Source organism: Tamandua tetradactyla, chromosome 3 (genome assembly GCF_023851605.1).
Source record: "Tamandua tetradactyla isolate mTamTet1 chromosome 3, mTamTet1.pri, whole genome shotgun sequence".
NCBI classification, from domain to species: Eukaryota; Metazoa; Chordata; class Mammalia; order Pilosa; family Myrmecophagidae; genus Tamandua; species Tamandua tetradactyla.
The window spans coordinates 110,565,475-110,585,643 of record NC_135329.1 but is presented as its reverse complement, the minus strand read 5'-3'; the positions used below and the strand labels follow the sequence as shown (position 1 = coordinate 110,585,643).

The 20,169-nt window shown below is 32.6% G+C and overlaps 1 protein-coding gene across 1 annotated transcript in view; it reads left to right on the top strand.

The window, feature by feature from the left end:
• LRP1B (LDL receptor related protein 1B) overlaps window positions 1-20,169 on the top strand; it is a 1,945,542-nt gene that overhangs the window by 1,260,949 nt on the left and 664,424 nt on the right. The window contains exons 21-22 of the mRNA XM_077153691.1: window positions 1,890-2,072; window positions 18,958-19,158. Of these exons, the coding sequence (XP_077009806.1) occupies window positions 1,890-2,072; window positions 18,958-19,158 (384 nt within the window). The remainder of the gene's footprint in view (window positions 1-1,889; window positions 2,073-18,957; window positions 19,159-20,169) is intronic.

The following is a 20,169-nucleotide window of genomic DNA, read 5'->3' as shown; positions in this document are numbered from 1 at the left end:
CAGTATTTTGTTTATGTAGCCAGTCCTAAAGTAATTCTTCATCACAGCAGTGTTTAAGACATTCTTCCATATCGAACGCTCTTTTAAATTCAGAATTAAACATAACGGGAAATCCATATATCACATTTTTCTCTCTATATATATATATCTTTCCATGTTCAGAGACCCTACCACCTTTACTGATGGCATGTGTGCCCACAAGTACTTTGTTTAATAAGGATGACTCTATATTTCCAACGTGAAAATGATTTGGATGACTAGGAAAGTAGAAAAAGTCTGTTTTGGGGAAAGGGCTCATAGTAAACTCAAACTCCATGCTTTATCTGTGAATTGGGTATGGTTCTTAAAACTGTTTCTAATAATGGTTTCTTTTGAAAATTTAGTCCTGTAGCTTTTCTGTGAATTAGAACCCCTACTTTCTGCCAACAGAACTTCATTGCTTCAGTAGGGATAATTCTTTGTTTATTTATTGTTTTGGTATTACTGATCTAGGAATTTCTGGGACATAAAAACAAGTCCATCTTTTGTACCTTTATAATATTATTACCTGGCATATTATAATTCTTGAAAATCACTTCATAATTTAACAACTTAATCAGGACCTGAATGATTGATATTATAGAAAATAACAAGAAAGTCCTTATGGTTAAAATAATCATCATGTGGACATCTAATGTAAACTTTCACAATGCTTCAGGCTTTCTACTTTCCAGGTGAACACATAGAGGCTTCAAAAGATTAGGTAGCTGCCTTGGTAATGTAAGTGTTATTATTAGCTTTGATCTTAAGTGAATCTAAACTTTACTTGTAATATACAAATGCTACCAAACCATCACATTAAGGGATGGGTAACTAACATGAACCTGTTTTAAATTTATCATAATAATATAGATGAATTACTGCTATGGTTATAATGCAGATTAATTGCAGCATATAGCTATAGTAGATACACAATAAATTCGTTGCATTAAAGCTCTGGCCTAGAATCCAATATGTACTAAATCTTTATGGTACTTAAATATTTGGAGATGCTGTTTAATGTGATTTCTCCTATTAGGTATTAATAAAAAGTTTAATGAAGTACTGATTATGGTCATATTATTCAATTTTTATACTGTAAAACATCTATATTCCAATATTTATATTTCCTTGCTACTGTTTAGGCTTAGCTGCAGAATTGAACCTATATTTTCAGTCATCAGATTTTGGAGAACAGTGCTATCTGGGCAGTCTATGAATTATTAATTGATAAAATGAGTTTAAATGCATAGTGCCTCAACTTCTTAATTGTAGGGTCTGTTTCTCTGATTCTAGAATTGAAATCTTGCGTCCTGAAGAATGTGTACCCTTATCTGGGTTACTTTTTTTTTCAAAAATTTGAATGTTTTTCATCAAAAATTTTACTTTGTTAGTCAAAAAGCACTTGCTATTTTTTCATTCTTTACCTACTTTATGGCCTGAGAGAAATTGCAAAGAGAAACGCCAGAAGATCAACCAGATTTTTCCCATCAGTGGTATAATGAGACCTCTTTTATGCGTCATAGATAAAAGCCTTCCAAAAATCTTGCTCTTAAGATACTAATTAAAATAATGAGAGAATATCCACACATTCTCTCATTTGCTTTTTCTCTCTAATATACATGACACTATCAGGAATTCTGTGGGAGGCATGAAACATCATTTTCTTTAATTATTAACATTTTTTAAATGAATTTGAAAATACCAGAGAAGTATCACAGCTATTAAACCACTAAAGTAAAGATATAGTCTCTCAAGCATCATAAGAATGCCCAAAGAAAGGAAAAACATGAAAGAAAATCATTAAGTAAAATCATAATTTCTTTCCTGTCTTTCTCCCTCTGCCTTTCTCTCTGTCATTTCAATTTAAGAGATTCGTTCTCCTGCTGGTTGTAATGGGAATGAATTTCAATGCCACCCTGATGGAAATTGCATTCCTGACCTGTGGCACTGTGATGGGGAAAAAGATTGCGAAGATGGTAGTGATGAAAAAGGCTGCAATGGAACCATACGATTGTGTGATCACAAAACCAAGTTCTCCTGTAGGAGTACAGGTAAGCAAAACATGGATTTCAGCTTACACCTTGGGCTTCCCATGTATAGAAACCTTTTGGCCCATACTCAATCTGTATCTAACCTTTATAGAAGTTTTTTAATTGTATTTTTTTGTTAGGTTTGCTTGCTTTCATAATTCAATAATGGTAATAGCTAACATTTATTCAGAACTCTCTCTGCACCTGGCACTGATCTAAGAACATTCTCTGCATGAGCTCATTTCATTCTCTCAATAATACAATGAGTGAGCTGAGTCTCAGAGAACTGTTTTAACTTGCTCCAGTTCATGAAGCCAGCATGGCAGAATTTGCATTTGAAACCAAGCAATCTGGATTCAGAGGCTAGAACTTCAGAATGAAGAAAGAGAACAAGAGTGCCAAACCCACAGTCAGCATTCTTCTTTCCATAGAATAGTCACCCTAAAATTTAAATGGAGATGACTACAAAGAAAGACAGAATTCAATACATTTATTTTCAACTGGTTTCCTCAGTTTTATTGGGGCCATTGCTTGATTCCATTAGAATGAAGCTGATATATGTCATCCAAACGTTTTTTTACACTGAGAGGCATTGAGGCTTTTAACTTAGTTATTTTTTTTGAAGGTATTTTCCATTGTGTTTTTCTATTTATAGTGTGGCCCTCCTGGCATGATAAACTAACTGATTTATTTCCTCCTATTCCAGATGATGAAATGACAATGAAGCATTGTGGTATAATTTGAGAAATGTTAACTCATGGAAATAATTTTACTAGATTTCACGATATATCCTTGAAACATTCAGGATTTCTTTTTAATGTGAAATTTTGTTTTGAATTGCCTAATTATGAGTTCTTAATGTTGCCTGTTGCTCTCTACTAAATATTCCCAATAAAAGATAGAAATGAAAAGCTATCAAAGCAACAAATAAGCAAGCACTGTAGAAACCACATGGCCAATGGGCATTTGAAAATATAAAAAGACTTCATGCTTTTTTTCTGTAACGTGCCTCCTGGTTACATTTAAGCATTGAAATAATAAATAAGTGAATAAATATAAGCTAGCAATGGCATAGATAAATACTTCTGAATCCTATTCCTAGGGAAGCAGTTGTTTTACCAATAGTTTCTTTCTTTTTTTTTCACATATGTGATCTTTTGAATTGTTACAGGAAAACTGTTAGTTCTAGAATTGTTGGCTGGAAAAAATATTATTTTAAAATTAGAAATGACATTTAGATAGCACATTGTATTAATACCCTACTTGACACTTCTTTGGTGGGTACATAGTCCTTCAGGAATGATTTTCTATCATATTAAAAAAAGAGAAAACATAATACTTTGATCATATATTGCAATGTTAAATTTATGAAATTTCAAATCACAATTAATTCCTACAGTGGTCACAGTCATTATCTCCGGTGCCCTCTGTCCATCCCTCATCCTGACCCCTCAGTCATGCAGGCCCAGGAGCTCCCTGCCAAGTGCTCCTAGAATCACAGAACCCATTACCTTTTTATAATCATTTGTGTATGTCTTTCCACTATGCTGTAAGTGTAATTGTCTTTACATCTTCAGTGCCCAGCATAGGGTTTGGAAAATTGTGAATGTTCAGTAATATTCATCTAAAAATAGATTCATCTAAAAATAGATGAATAAATGGTTTAATGAATTATTGACTGAATAAGCCAGTTTTGTTTAATAGGCTACTTTTAATGCCAAAGAGCCAATTCTTTGACTCAGTTTAGAACATAGTGCATATTTTTTCTCATACTGCTTCTGGCATTTGCCTCTTTTGGTTAATGTTGAAGTCTAATCAGTTAACTGTCTTTAACATATATATAAATAAGAAACTGGGAAGGATGTAGTAAAACAATATAAATTCACATGAAAAATCCTGGCTTTAAACTAATTGGATATGCTCCTAAAATTTAGCAAATTTCATATATAACATGTTTATCCACAGCTTCCAACTTACTCTTGAGCAAAATAACCCCCCCCTCACAATTTCTGACAGGCAGTGCTTTTTGCAGCACATGGTTTGCAAGCAGCAAGATGAAACATGGTTAGATTATCTTATATTCAAGTTCCAGTTCTCCTACCTACTTCAGTGCTCTCATATTGTCTGTCATACTCCTTCAGATAAGAAATTGTATACCTGCCTTCAGATTTTCAAAGCATCCTGGAATTTCAGCTTATCAATATTGTAACTAATATGTCAAAATATAATCCAGCATATAAATAAGAAATTTGAAAAGAGGTGAAAGATTATTTGAAATAAAATAATAATAGGCTATGGGAATATGAACTTAGTATAGTACATTTTCAGTTGACTACTAATCAAATTAATGTCGAGTATTTTTGCCCCATAGTCATTGCATCTAGTTTTTTTAAAAATAATAAGATAAAAAATTTAATTCTCAAATAATTTACTAATCTTATATATAGTACATACACATGAAAAGCTTAAATGCTATATTAATTTAGCATTCTTTCACTAGGGTTGCTAATCTAAATCATTCGGTGTAAATGTGTGAGACAAAAAAACAGGCTGCCATTTCTCTCTAAAGAAAGGAATTAAAAAGAGCTACAATGTAAGGTCCAAAAGCAAAAAGTTAGTAAAATCTGGTTTGAGCTTTCTATAGATAAAAAATATGTAAAGAAAACATGAATAATAAATAACAGGATTAAGTAGAGTTAATAAAGATAGCAAGTGCTTGTGATATATATGTGTTTATTGATATTTTGCAATTAATTCTTATGAAACAGCTTCCTTTGGAATATGGCTCAAACATAAATATAAATCTGATGTATAATGAGGATGGCTATCTTTGGAAAATTGGATTTTGAGAGACATTTTTATGTGCATTGATTTTGGATTTGGATTATCCATTTTAATATGTCATTAATAAAACATCAGATGTTTCTATCAAATCATTATCATGTAAACCAAATTTAATGTAAAAGAGCACAACAGTGATAAAACTCACGTTACATTTTAAAAGGAAATGTGGAAATTAATAATTTAATCATCGATCTGCTTCTGATTTAATCTGTGGTTAAATGTAGTAAACCATAATGTATGAAATTATTTAAAGAGCACTAATTCACCATAATATATACATATTTGTGATAGAGCTTTATGAGTATTTCAGGCATTAAAATTAACCATATATTTAAATCTTAGGTTAAAATGTGTATATATTTATAATCCTTTTGAAATCTTTACTTCAATCAAATTTTCCATTTTACAAGCTAAAAGACCTTTAGACTACCCAAAATAGTCAATCCAAAGTTCATATCTACTTTTAGAGTTCTTATAATGCTAGTTTGGATATTTAAAAGTGTTCAAGTAATCAATTTACATTTGCTGGTAACAGCAACTTTTGTATACAAGTTGCCACCTATAGTGTTCAAAGGTAGGAAATTAATATTTCTTTATTCAGATAAAGAAGGGAATGAGAACTAAATTGAATTAAATGGTTATAAATAATATAACCATTATTACTTAAGCTTTTCTAATTTCAAATGACTTGTCTTTGACCAAGAACTATGACCTCTTACATATGATTTCCTCCACGTTGCAGTTATATTATCGCTGTGGAATCAGGAGAGGAAAGTCCAAGTCTACCGCTAATAAATGAAAAATCACAAATGAAAGTCTTAAATTTGGAGAAAAAAATAATTATGGTAACTTATAGTGGTGGCAAGATAATAGGAAAAGAAAGCCCTCTAGCTTTTAGTGGGAATGCAAATTTGACTCAGCTTTCCTGTTCTAGAAATTCCTATAAAGCAGCAGGAGTATATAACATTATATACACGAGGATTATCAATGCAGTATTTTTTCATTGCAAAAGAATAGACGAAATGTATTGCCTTTCACTAGGGGAACTGTTTAATGATTATAGTGCATTAACACAATGAAATACTATGATGTCATTAAAGAGGAATAAGAAAGGAATTCATGTCAAATTGAAATTTTAAGTTCATATTTTAAACCTCTCTTCTGCTCAAAACACATAGAAGTGATAAGAAATACAGAAGAAGAAAATGAGAATGATACAGTTTTATTAACAAACAAAATTCATTTCTCTTATATCGATCAAATGGTCATGTGGGCTGAAGCTAGGAGCTTTATTGGCTTGGATATGGAGGCTAATGAAGACGAACAGATGCTCAGATCTCAGGGTTAATGAGAAATAAAGCTGTCCCATATAAAGTTGGATACTGAATCCAGGCTTATTACTAGAAACCAGAAATTAGAATGGGGTTCCACTTGCTTTTGAAGAGAACAAAAAAATAATAATGTCACTGGTTGCCACATTGAATGGTAACTTAAATTTGCTTGCCTAGACAGATAGGAGGAGTCAGGCATAGCCTCACAGGCAGCACTTCAGACAGGTCTCTGATTGGCTGAGCAACTGAACTTGCAAAAAATCCAATATCATGTTGAGATAGAACCCCACAAAAATCAATAAAATGTGTATTTTCTGAACAAAAAACCCTGGTGGCAATAGAGTGGACTCTATTGGAAGCAGCAACATTTCTAGACCAGAAGGAGTCAGTAAGAGAGAAAACTGAAAGATCTTATTCATAATGAGATTTTACCCCCCAAATTATAAAATACATGAACTATCTCTAAGAAAGTCAGCCATTAAAATCATTAGAAAATAAATTTACTCAAGATTAAATGAAAATAAGTTACCAGTCTGAAAAAAAGAGCTTAAAATACATACATTTAAGATCATCAAAGAGAAAAAAAAAGAGTAAAGAATATCTGTAAGATGTGCAAGTATATATAAAGACAAAGGCAAGCAGAAATACACTGAAAGAGAATCTGTTAAATTTGGGAAGTGAAAAATATCTATGTTGGATTTAAAAAAAAAACACCTCAAGAGAACCGATGACATCATCAACATGGTGAGATAAGAAATCTCCTGGAAACGTCTCTGTTTTAGTTTGCTAAAGCTGCTGAAATGCAATATACCATAAATGGACTGGCTTTTAACAATGGGAATTTATCCTGTAGGTGAAGCAATTGCACGAAGATTAAAATCTTAAAAATTGTACCACATATTCAGGGCAGAAATAGATGAAGAAAAGTTGAGAAAATCTAACAGTTAAACATGGGCTAGTCTAAAATTCCAGAATAAGTTGGACCAACTATCAAAGAATAGATAAAACCCTAGACAATTAGGAGCAACTGATCTTGAGAGTTAATACATCAAAGTAGCAGATTCCCAGATATCAGCAAAAAAATATGTCATACCAGGAACGGGGAGATATGGCTCAATCAAGGAAACAAATTTAAACTTCAGAGATACATAATTTGGAACAACCAATCAAGGATGTTCAAACAAATCTCCTAAATCAATTCAAGAAGATGAGGAAAATATAGATATAGAACTGAAGATTATTAAGAAGACAATGTGTGAGCATAAAGAATGTGAAACTTTAAAAAGAAACAAACAGGACTTTGGAGAAAATAGAGGAATAGGGAGGGAGCTGGAAAACTGACTCCTCTCCCCAAAGCAGCAAATAGCCAGGAGAAGCTATCTGAATCAACTGTTCTGGGGGCTCCAAAGATGAGAGAAGTTTTGAACAAAATAAGGAAGTGCAGGACAAAAAGTCTAAGAAACCATGGTCAGAGACTTTGAATAATTTTTAAACCTGAAACTTTTCAATTTAATTTCTTTAAACCCATGATACATCTCACAAACTCTAGACTGAAATCAGAGAAAGTTGGTGAATGAAAAACTAATGATGTATTATTTACCCAGAAAGGATCCCAGAGAAAGAGAATACAAATAAATTATTTAAAAAGATTAATGAATATACATGGTTGAAAGGCTGCAATAGATATCTCATAGAGAATCCAGGAAAGAATAAAGAAACTAACAAGAAAAAAAAAGTAAAGAGATCTAACTTGGGTTTCCCTATGAATTCAAGAAAAACTTGATACTTCAGAAAGAAGGATATTCAGATTTTGAATAGAATGCATGGAAATAAATCCAGATCTCCATGGCTCTTTTTCTTCCCCATTTTTCCAATGCCTATTGCTTATTTATGCTGTATCCAGCCCATTTGGACTTTGGCATAATGGGAGGAGACCTTGGTGATACAATAAAAGGATACAGCATTGGCCAGGCCTTCCAGGAGTTGACAGGCTAGTTGGGGGGAGGCAGGGAAGGTAAGAGACATATGCATGTGACATTTGTGTAATGGCACAGAAAGGTGCATGTTAAGTGCCAGAATGAGGGCTGCAGGAATCCAGAAAGGGGGACTTTGGGAATTAGGGGAGGTGACTTGACTTGGTCATTTGAGGAGGTTTCATAAAAGAGATCAGTTTTGTAAGACATGAGTATAGAGCACCCTCCGAAGATAACCAGCTATTAATGACAATAACATGTCATTATTGTCATATGGGCTATTGGCATCTGTAATTCATTTTGAAACTATAAAATATTAGTTATTGAAACCGTCAGAGAGGGAGTCATATTGTATGAGATGGCATTAAGAAATGCCATCAGAAAATGGAGTAAAAATAAGCTAGCAGGGAAATATTTTCAGGCTAGAATTGTAATACCAGCTAAAATGTTATTCCAGGTAGGTTAGTAATGCAAAGTATAAGAGATTTTTTCTACATAAAGCATGACTAAGATATTTGCTAGAGCAGTAAGAAAATTGGACTTACTGAAAGTGTGGAATGCAAGAAGCAATAGTAATCTCAGAAATTAAAAATAGAATAACTTGTAAAGCTCATCTTATGAATGATACATTTTAGAAAGGTAGTATAAAAGGAAAGGAGAAGAAGAGAATAGAAAACACAAAACATAAAATTAAATGCCCTCATGAAACTAAATAATGAATTAAATTCTTCCAAGCAACTAAATAGATATTTTAATAAAATGGTCAGGAATAGCAAAAGGGAATTCTAGGAAAACAGAAAAAATACATTAGGTAAAGAGATGAGAAGAAACATTAGCTAAAGCCGTTCAGGGACGAAGTAGAAGATAAAACAAAACCATGATATCAATGAAGATTAAAATAGAAACACTGCAAAGGAAATTATTTCAAAAGCGTAATAAAAATGTCAAATATACGCCTGAAACTCTCAATCAACATAAAATACAAATAAACAAGCGGTTAAAACATTAGAAAGAAATTATAGATATGAAGACAGAGAACAGAAATCTAATGACAGTTTTGACAGACCTGCTGGTGATCTACTTTAACTTTCTCGTGCATTGCCCTACTCCCTCCCCTTGTAGCCAATAGCAGTCCTGTGAAAATGAGAGAAATGTAAACAAAACCTAATGAGTGGACCAGTGAGAAAGATTTTGTTTCTCTGATAAAATGAATTGAATCAGCTAACATGTCATTTTAACCTTCATTTTCCCCACTCCCTCCTGCCTGAAATCTAAACAGGAATGCCTGGAGTGACCACGCTGTGAATCTCTTAAGATCACCATCAATTTGAAGAATCCTTGAGGTGTTGGCCCAGAAACATTTGACCTACTTTCCCAAGGCAAAGATGACCCAAGATTTTTTTACTGAGTTCACGTGCATTTCAAATATAAAGTCAACAGGAAAAAAAATATATTTTCAAACATCTAAAAACTCATGGAATTGTTAAAACAGTACAAACAGTCGAGGGTCAACATTGATTTGCAATCCCCCAATGTGCAAGTAGGGGGATTACAAAAAGTCGGTGAGCATTGAATGCATGGAAGTGTAAGACCAAGAATTAAACTAATGTGAGATATATATGTTATACTAAGAGGATATAAATGTTATAAACCATGAGCATATAAAAATGACAGAAGCAAAACTTAGGAGTGGTATGGAGATACTTGAGATGTAATATAAGTATGTTAATACCCTAATCATATGTAGTCAAAGATTTTACAATACTCATTTAAAGTTTATGAGGAAAGCAAAAGATTCCAACTTATTCGAAATTACATAGAGTAAAATAATCACATTTAAAATGAGTCTGTAGACAGCTGCAATTCTGCAAACTGTCTCTGGGCCACAAACAGGTGAATGTATTAATCAGATAGTTTTAGAAGCCTTGTAGCAATTACATATGGATGTAGCATCAAAATGCATGATTAGTGAGCTCACCCATTTGAACAGGGTATAGACTAGAATTATTGAAAAGTGATAGAATTTTTAAAATGATGGGCCACCACGACAAATAATTTGAGAAACACTGCTACAAAAACCAAATATAATTCAATCAATAAAAATTAGGTAATGAAAGGAAGGGAAAACAATTTGGAGATAATGGAGGAAATTGTGTGTTAATTTTATCAATGCACTTGCTAAAGAACTGGCCAATACCATTTAATAAATAGAGGCTTAAATGTTTTATGAAATTACAGTTTTATAGATACCCATTACTATATCTGTATATGGGAATAAAACCTGCAGAAAAAACATGAAAACAAATGAAAGCAGAGAAAATGTAGATTGTATATCACATAGTACATAACAAAAATGAAGTATAAATATAAATAATATATAAAATATGATGTAAATGACAAACATACAAGTAATATTATTAAATAAACTTTGTTAAACTCATGAATAGAGGAGAGTGTTCCACAAAGTAAATGTAATTATTTTTCTTCTTATTAAGCTAAATTTGGAGATCAAAAGAAAATATTCCTGAAACTAAGCAGTATACTTTAGTGATAAAAATACAGCATTCAATATGTGAAATATCTTACATCAGATAACTTAGAATCAAATTTTATAAAACGAAAATTACAGAAACTGCAGAAGAAATAGTGAAAAGTCATATGTGGAGCAAGAAATTGTATTCACTTTTTTTAGCCCATGAAAAATTAAGTGGAAGAAAAATTAACATTGATATAGAGGAGCTCAGTATTAATAAAGATATAACTCTATTCTTAGTACAAAATATGCCTTCTTTTACAAGGCTCATGAAACATTTTTAAAATTAGCATTTATTGACACAAACAACTTCACTAAATTCCAAGAAGTAGAAATAATGCAGTATACTGAATCTAGTAATTATGAGGAATAAAGCACTTATCCACTTGGAAAATTAAAAATAAAATAAACTCTTTCTATCTTAAAATGTAAAGGGAATCAAATAAATTGTAGAATTTATAGAAAATGAAAACACATGCATATCAGAACATATGGAATATACATAAAACATTGGGCAAAGGAAAAATCCCTTACTTTGTAGGTTTGCATGTAGAATATCTCAAAACTCAAAGCAGTTTTAACGTTTAACAACTTCAAAAGTATAAATGTTACACAAGAATGCCAGACATTATTTGAAACTTTATTTAATTTTTAACATATAGGTAGTTTTGTGAATCTTAAATAATATTAAATTTTTAATTTTTAATTTTGTTTCCTTTAGCTTATCATCTTTAATGAAAGGGGTTGAAACAAAAAATATAAAAATGTATTATTAAAATTCTACAAAATCTATGTAAGATTATCTTAATGCGTAAGCATAAGAAATTTAATAATGTTTCAAATAAACATTTTTATGCTTATAGCATTTAACTTCTAAAACTCTTAGAAGTTAAAACTGTTCTAGGAAATATGGTACACCAGCATTGCCATTAAGAAACGTAAAAAAAATTGAACTAATATATTTAACAATATGTAACAGAAACACTATTCATCAATATTCTCAAGCTTTGCTATATTTCTTAGCTTCCTCAGAGTTTAGATTAGGGACAGAAAACTTGTTCAGACAAATGAACTGTGAGCAGAAGTGACTATATCACTTGCGTACCAAGATAGTTAACTTGTAATAAAAAACTCCCTGTATTTTTTTCTCCTACCACAGTGGCCTTTTTAATTATGGGTCCCAGAACATAGCTTCAAGATGGCTACCTGACTCTGAAAGATTTTATGTGAAAAAGAAGTAAAACTTTATTGAGTTAGGTCACTGGATTTCAGGGTTTGTAACTGCCCCATGTTAATGCAACATTTGATTCAACAAGTTAGAAAATTGGATCAAATCAAACCAAAGGAAATCAGAAAATCAGGTTATTTTTAAAATAAAAGAAAAAAGCAAAGAAGTAAGATATAAAAATTCAAGAACTTATTTTTTTAAATAACTCAAATTGCTAATACATTGATTGACATAATGAAGAAAAAATAGAAAGAGCAGCACACAAAATGAGAATGGGAAAATAACCACATGTGCTGAAAAAATTATAAAAATAAAGAGACTGCTTTGTATAATGCCATACTAATAAATTAAAACCCTGCAGGAATTAAATCATACAATTGAAAAAGCATAAATTGCCAAATTAACCCTAAAGGAAAAAATTGGCAAATTATTGAAAAAAGTAGGGAAAATCAAAGTCTATATACCATCCTGTCATTCCAAATACATCTCCAAGTTCAGTTGAAGAAATCTAGAAGACAGTGAAGGAACAATGCTACTTGTCTCCTCCAGAGCCTTTGAAACAAATGAAGTTTTTTAAGTTATTCTTTTTGAGTGCATAATGTTAATGTCACAGCCCCAAAAGTGAGCAGTATTCCTGATACACACAAATATTGCAAACCATTTCTCTGAAGACCATTTCTACCATCATTCAGAGAAGTTCATTTATGCCCTATCAGTATATTAAATGTGCCTATCTTTTCACGTAAATTTCCAGGAGATAGAGTTGCACATTTGAAGAATAATATATGCATAGCTATTCACTGACATTGTTAATAGCTAAAGATTGCAAGCAACCCATATAGCCAAAATAGGGCAGTAAATAAATACAAACATTTGATATATCTATACTGTAGAGTACCTTGCAACAATATCAAAGAATGAAAATCACTATGATGCACTGACATAGGCTTCCCTGTTATTAAGGTTGAGTGAAAAGTGAAGGAACACAATACTGGGCAGAGCATGTAGTATTTGTTTAACTAAAAAGAAAATAAATAAAAATATATCCTTCTATGTCCTAAAGATATTTCTTTAAGAATTCACAAGAGCATGTTATCTGCATTCATCCCTGAGAAGGGGAAAAGGATGCTAGAGAAAAGGAGTGGGGTGGTATCATACTTTTATACAGTCTCTTCCTTTGGTTAACTGTTTTCCCGAGACTTGTAATAGACTGGTGCTCACCCATAAGCTACATGTATTTTCAAGTCAGGTCTCAGATTGGATTGTAACTTAAGAATATAGTGGTCTTGGGGGTGCAAGGCTAGTTTAGTGATAGAATTCTTGCCTGCCATGTAGGAGACCTGGGTTCGATTCCCAGTCCATGCACTCTCCCCACCCCCCACCCAAACATAACAAACAAGCAAAATAAGCAAAAAGCAAAGAAACAAAAAAATTCAATAAATGATGCTGCAATAGTGGGATACACACATGGAAAAACCATGAAATGTGATCCCACCATACAATGTATAAAAAAATAATAATATATAATAATAAAGTCAAAGGACTTTAACAAAACCAACTGGCTCACATGGGAACTGCACTCCTGATGGTAGCTTTCATAACATGGTGCCCTGCTCTGCTGTGCTGTGTAATCAAGACCCGGTTTGGGCTTCTCTAAAGGCAAAGCATTGTTCTTGTTTATGTTTACATTGTTTTGTGCTTCTTCTGCATTGTGGTATCAGTAAATACAAGATGAACTGATGAATTTAATCATTGTGAGTAATCGATCTGAGTAGTTAAAGCATCCTACAATAGAATACTGATTTTGTTAGAATTATATCATGGATTGTAGATAAAGATTTGTCTAAACACATCAGTTTTTGTTTCATTCGCTGTAACTTACCCAATGGAATACTTCTATTTCTGACCAAAATTGTCTATGAGTCCCAAAGCTGATAGAGTAGTTTGCATACTGCTTCTTATGAACCTTATATTTTTCTCTCTTGATTCCCTCCAGGGACTGGTCTAAACCTTTTGCTATATGCTGACTCTTCTCTTCCTTCAATCCTGTCTCTAAAGAAGACTGCCCTTCCTTTTTGCCCAGAGGGAATCTTCTTTTATGTTGATCTGGTAACCTCCAACTCCCTTTGGGATCTTAGTCACTTTTCTTGCTTATTTCTTTTATTTCTTTCTCCTGGTTGAATTTTGTTTCTCTCTATAAATACATCTAGTACAAACATTCCTTTGATTTCATTACCTCTTTACTGTCTTCCACCTTCCCTTCATTAAATCATTTTGTGTTGTTATCTCTAATTCATTCTTACACCCTTTGAAATTTAACTTCCACTCTCCACACTTGATGGAAATTACTGTTTTGAGGGTTGCCAGCAATGGTTTCCTGGTCTGTACTCTTCATCTTGAATCCTGCTCCACCATTTTGCAACTGCATGTGTTTAGAGATATTGTAAAACCTGCTTTAAATTTTAGTTTCCTGATCTGTAACATAAGGTTGATAATAACACCTAATATAATGTGTAAAAAGTGTCTAGAGCACAGCACAAACTTGATGAATAACTTTTGACTATCAATATTATACATTACTTCCTTCTCTGCAACACTTTACTCTGCTGCACATTTTCTCCTTGACACTTTTTTTCTTATGATTTTCATGTTAGATTATCTTCTTTACTAACATAGCATTTAGGCTGCTCTTTCTATTTTGCTTTCCCTTGCCCTTTTTTTCTCTGTCTATCCTTTACATTTAATTTTAAAATATTTGTTGAACAAGCAGTATACGCCAAGCATTGCAGCATTGTATAGGTTTTCTCTCTTTTTTCTTTATTTTCTTTTATTTTTATTATTATTTTACTCCTCATCTTTCTGTGAGGTCTTCATAATATCTTCTGTTCCCAAAGTTTATTCCATCACTGCCAGGGAAATCTCCCAGATATCTTTCTTCCACTGAAATTCATCCTATGCTTCACACCCATTTGTCCAACTCCATGCACTTTTCTCTTCTTCTTCATCCACTTTTTCTCTTCATTTCCTACTCATATATCATGGCCTAAATACAAGCCCACATCATCTCTCATGTAGACCTTTATGTGGCCTAATGTTTTTATGCCTGACATTCATTATCTTCAAACTATTCTACACACAAACTTGGCTTCTTCTTATTTCAGGAGCTATGACTTGATCACTTACTTCCTCAAAAACTTTCAATGGTTATCTGTTATCTCTAAGATTGAGAGACACCTCTAATATCAGTAATCATCATGCTTCCATTAGTTATGGCACCAAATGCCTCACTGCTTTTTGAACATGGCTTACCCTTTGCTGCGTTCATGTTTTTACATAGGAGTTGCATCTTAGGTGTGGGTTAGACTCAATTTCGTACGTTCAAAAATATTCCTGAAAGTCATCCATAAAATTCAGTACACATGGTTCTACACATGAAATTCTGATGATGATTTGCATATGCAGCTATATTGTTAACAAAATGAAGTATAACAGGAAATGAAGAGTACAAATACAAAATAGAATTTTTATAGTGGACTCACTCAGAAATGGAACAGACACTAAATTCAAAGAGGAACTTATTCACTTGTACCATCTATACCCTGAACACACACATCTGTTGAGCAACAGGATTAATTATCTTTCTCTTCTTTTCTGTTTTAATTGTTTTCTGTCATGCTTTTTGCTTTGATTGTTAGGACTGTACACATAATGTTACATACTCAACAGGGTGAACATAGAACACCTTATGTTAAGTGAAATAAGACAGACGCAATGAGAATAATACAGTATGAATCCACTTACATGAAATATCTAGAATAAGCAAATTCATAAAGACAGAAGGTATATTACAGGTAAGTGGGGGGTGAGGATTTATTGCTTAATGGGTACAGAGTTTCTGTTTGAGGTGATGAAAAACTTTTGGTAATGGATGCTGGTGATGTTAGCACAACACTTTTAATGCAGTTGTCATGTACACTTAAAGTGGTTAAAATGGGAAATTTTATTTTATACACACACACACACACACACACGACAGTATGTTTTGAAAAGGCCATAACATAAGGCAGCTGTGGATATGAAATGTATTTTTGCTAGTTCATGTACAAAATTCTCTACCAACCTTCAAAACCTATTTCCAAATAACATCTCAATAAAGCTCATTCTCATCCTCCCACTCATGAATATTTTCTACCTCTTGAAATTTCGTAGCGCTCTGTGATATGATGGCTTTTATCTTATTCTTTTTTATATGTTCAACAGTTAGAAGTATGTCTCTACTAGACTTTTTGCTCCACAAGGTCAGGAATTTGCCTTTCCCATCTTTCTACAATTTTCCGTAGCTAGCTGAGCACATAATTCTCAATAAATATTTGCTGAATTGAATTGAAGCCAAACATCACTAGTGAAATAAATATGTATGTGGTATTAAAGGTTAGTAGTATAAAAATTAAAAGAAAAGATTGTAGTTCAAAGACCAGAATTCAAAAGGCATTATAAATATATTATTGAGAAATCCATTTGGAGTCTCTCAAGGATTCATTTTTCTGCATAGTCATAGTCTTAATATTAACTGACAGTCATATTCCAAAGCAGAAGTCATTCTGTTATAGAAAGCATTACTTTTTATTAAGATAAAAGCAAGGCAAGCAGTTTACAAAATGATAACAGCTGCTTAAAAAACTGACAAAACAGTTTAACAGAGAAAAGAGAAACTCTAGAAAAGACCGTATCAATTTATTTCAGGACATCAACTCATTTTCTAGGCATTCATAGAAATTCCTGTAGTTGACTTTATTGCAGCTTTTAACCCAAACTGTGTATTTCAAGGTAACACAAGTTAAAACAGTTCCTGTAATTGTGTGTGTGTGTGTGTGTGTATGTGTGTGTGCGTGTGTGATTGTACTGTCACTGTGCTAGCATGCTGCATTTTGTTATTTCTAGGGTTTTTGTTATTATTGTTTCTTGGTCATTCTTATTTTCTTTGCTTAAAGAACAAAGCTATAGTTACTGTAATATGGTCTTGCATACAAGTTTTAAAGCATCATTATAAATAATTCCAAAAATATTTCAAAGAACTCAAGTTTATGATAGTCATCTATTATTTTCAGCATATATTTTAAGGAAGAATAAGTAAACAGTATAATTTATTTGGATATTTTCTTTGAACTTTATTGTGTGCATTAAAAATATATTTTTAAAGATTTGAGATTGTTAGGTATTAGATATTTATTACTGTAGCATGTCATTATTCTTAATTTCTAATTGTTTCAAGAATGCCAGTTTGATCTAAGTCTCAAGTTCCTTATGTATAAAAGAGAACATAAACAGGGAAATCTGTAATATTAGTTCTTTCAGGATTTTTATGCCCAATGACTTGACAAGGTAAGGATTAATCTTGATGTAAACCAAATAAAAAATCAACATTCTTTAACCACATACCCCTAAGGTCATTTGGTTTCAGGTTTTACCAAATTAATGGTCATGAATTTGAAATTTGATTCAACTTAGCAGATCAAGGATGTCTTCTTCTACACATATTTTGTAAGAATTTAGGCCAAACATCTAAGAAAAGAAGACTCAGTTAAGCTTTAAACATCACCTGCAAAATCATTGCTAGGATGTGGTGGTTTAAACTTATATGATATAAACATTTATTCATATTTTGTAACTTAATCTGTAATAAAGTAATTAGAATCATTTGCATATGATTTTTCTTTACCTTTTCCAGACAGCATTTAGTTCAGAGATGTTGTCTTAGTTTTTTAAAGTTGCTAGAATTCAATTTACCAGAAATGGAATGGCTTTTGAAAGGGGAATTTATTGAGTTGCAAGTTTACAATTCTAAGGCCATGAAAATGTCCAACCTAAGGCATCTAGGGAAAGCTATTTTGGCTCAAGAGAAGCCAATGCATCTGAAACAACTCTATCAACTGGAAAGGAATATGGCTGGCATCTTCTGGGGTCCTTGACTTCTAGTTTCAGACATCTTCCCTGGGAGGCATTTTCTTCCTGCATCTCCAAATGTCTGGGTCTTGTGTCAGCTCTCAAGCTTTTCCCAAAATGTTTCCCTCTTAAAGGGCTCCAGTAGGCAACTCCATCTTGAATGTGAGAAGGCATATCTCCATGGAAACCATTTAATCAAAAGTTAGCAACCACAATTAGGTGGGTCACATCTCTATGGAAACAGCTTAAGAAAGATACCACCCAACAACATTAAATCAGGACTAAAGAACATGGCTTTTCTGGGATACATAACAATTTCAAACAAGCACAGATGGCAAATAAGTTGTACCTCCAAGCTAATTCGAAATCACTGATAGCAATTTATGGGTGGGTTCATTGAAACAATTCTAAAATCATTCTGGAGTCAATGACTGAGAGTTTCATAATGGATTAGTGATGTCTGGGGAAAAAAAGGAAGTTGTGTCTTGATTGACCAAACTATTTTTATTTACGAGGGCAATAATGAAAAATGTATCTTTAAATTCTGTCTGTACATACCTTAGCTATCAAAATGTTTAACAACATGCAGTTTTATTCATGATTATCTGTTCTTATGTGATTTATTATATAGGATATTCTTTTATGTGAGGATTTATATTATAGATGTAGCTAGAAGGGCAAATTCTCCTAAAATAAATTATTTACCTAAATTAAGGATCAGAAAGGCACTGACACCTAAAACATATCTTTAAAGTTTACTTCTAAATTATCATAATTAAACTTTCAATTAATCACAGAATTTTTTTTTTTTTTAAATATAGAAGGGCAATAACTTGAAACTAGAAAAAATATCAAGGCTTTAACACCAAGCGCACTTAACAACCAAGACAAGAACCATTCAATTGCTGTCTTGCAAATATACTGTCAAACTATCAGCAAACAGATTTCTTGCTAATGACAAGTAGTTTTGCCTCTGACTGAAAACAGTAACGGCCAACCATTATTAGTGCTTTAATTACAAAAATCAAATCTGTGCTGATTCTCTTTTCTTAAGGGAGATGTATCAACAAAGCATGGGTGTGTGACGGAGATATTGATTGTGAAGATCAGTCCGATGAAGATGACTGTGAGAGTTTCTTATGTGGACCACCCAAGTACCCTTGTGCTAATGACACGTCAGTGTGCCTGCAGCCAGAGAAACTCTGCAATGGGAGAAGGGATTGTCCTGATGGATCTGACGAAGGCGCCCTCTGTGGTATTGCACGTTTCACTGCATTTGCTTTTCCTGGAAACTAGCAACTTTTGGTCTTTACTTGCTGATACTTATTATAGTTGCATTTATACTTTTTTTTTTTTTGCATGGGCATGCTCCGGAAATTGAACCCCTCCGGTATGACAGGCGAGAATTCTGCCTGCCGAGCCACTGTTGCCCTGCCCGCATTTATTCCTTTTAAGTGTAACTTTTCGCACTAAACTCTAGGTACATTTTTCAGGCACTTAAGGCTATAGAAAAAAATTTTTTAAATATGATCAGAAGTTTATGAAAATAAATAAAGGGAGGCTAGCCTATAGGCAGCTTACTTAACTAATGTAAGCAGTATACATCATTTATATCTCTCGATGTTATTGCCGTTCTCAGAATTGCACTGATTTTTTTTTTTTTTTTTTTTTTTTTTTGTCAGTGAGTCCTCCAGAATAGGGATATCTGCTTATTGTTGATTTGTGGGACGGAGTTCACTACCACCCAGTGAAGTCTGACTTAACTTCTATTGATTGCCGTAGAAACTATTTTTAGGAAGAAGAAGGGAATAGATAATGAAACAAATTGAATATTGCCCAGATTTATGTAATATTTTCCTCAATTATTTGGTCCTCACACCCTTGCTCTCTTTAATATACTTTATCTAGTTAGAAATGATGATTTGAATCTGACAGATGTTGAGCTTTGAAATAACTTCTGGCTAGCCATTTCCTTTTGTCAACCAACACATATTAAAGAAAATTACATTTTCTTCACTGTGGGAAGATCAGAGATTCAGAGAAGAGATTTTTTAAATATGCTTTCTAGATAATAGTGAAGGTGCCACCAATAGAGTAATGAAGAAAAGTTTGCAGGATGATAAGAACAAATGTGAGATGATTTGAGACTGTGAGAAAATGACTTTAGGAAATGATGCAGCGGCTGATTGAAAGTAGGAAAACAACTAAATTTAAACCTAAAGTTATCATATTTTGATATCAATTGAGCATTAGTAGCATACAAAGT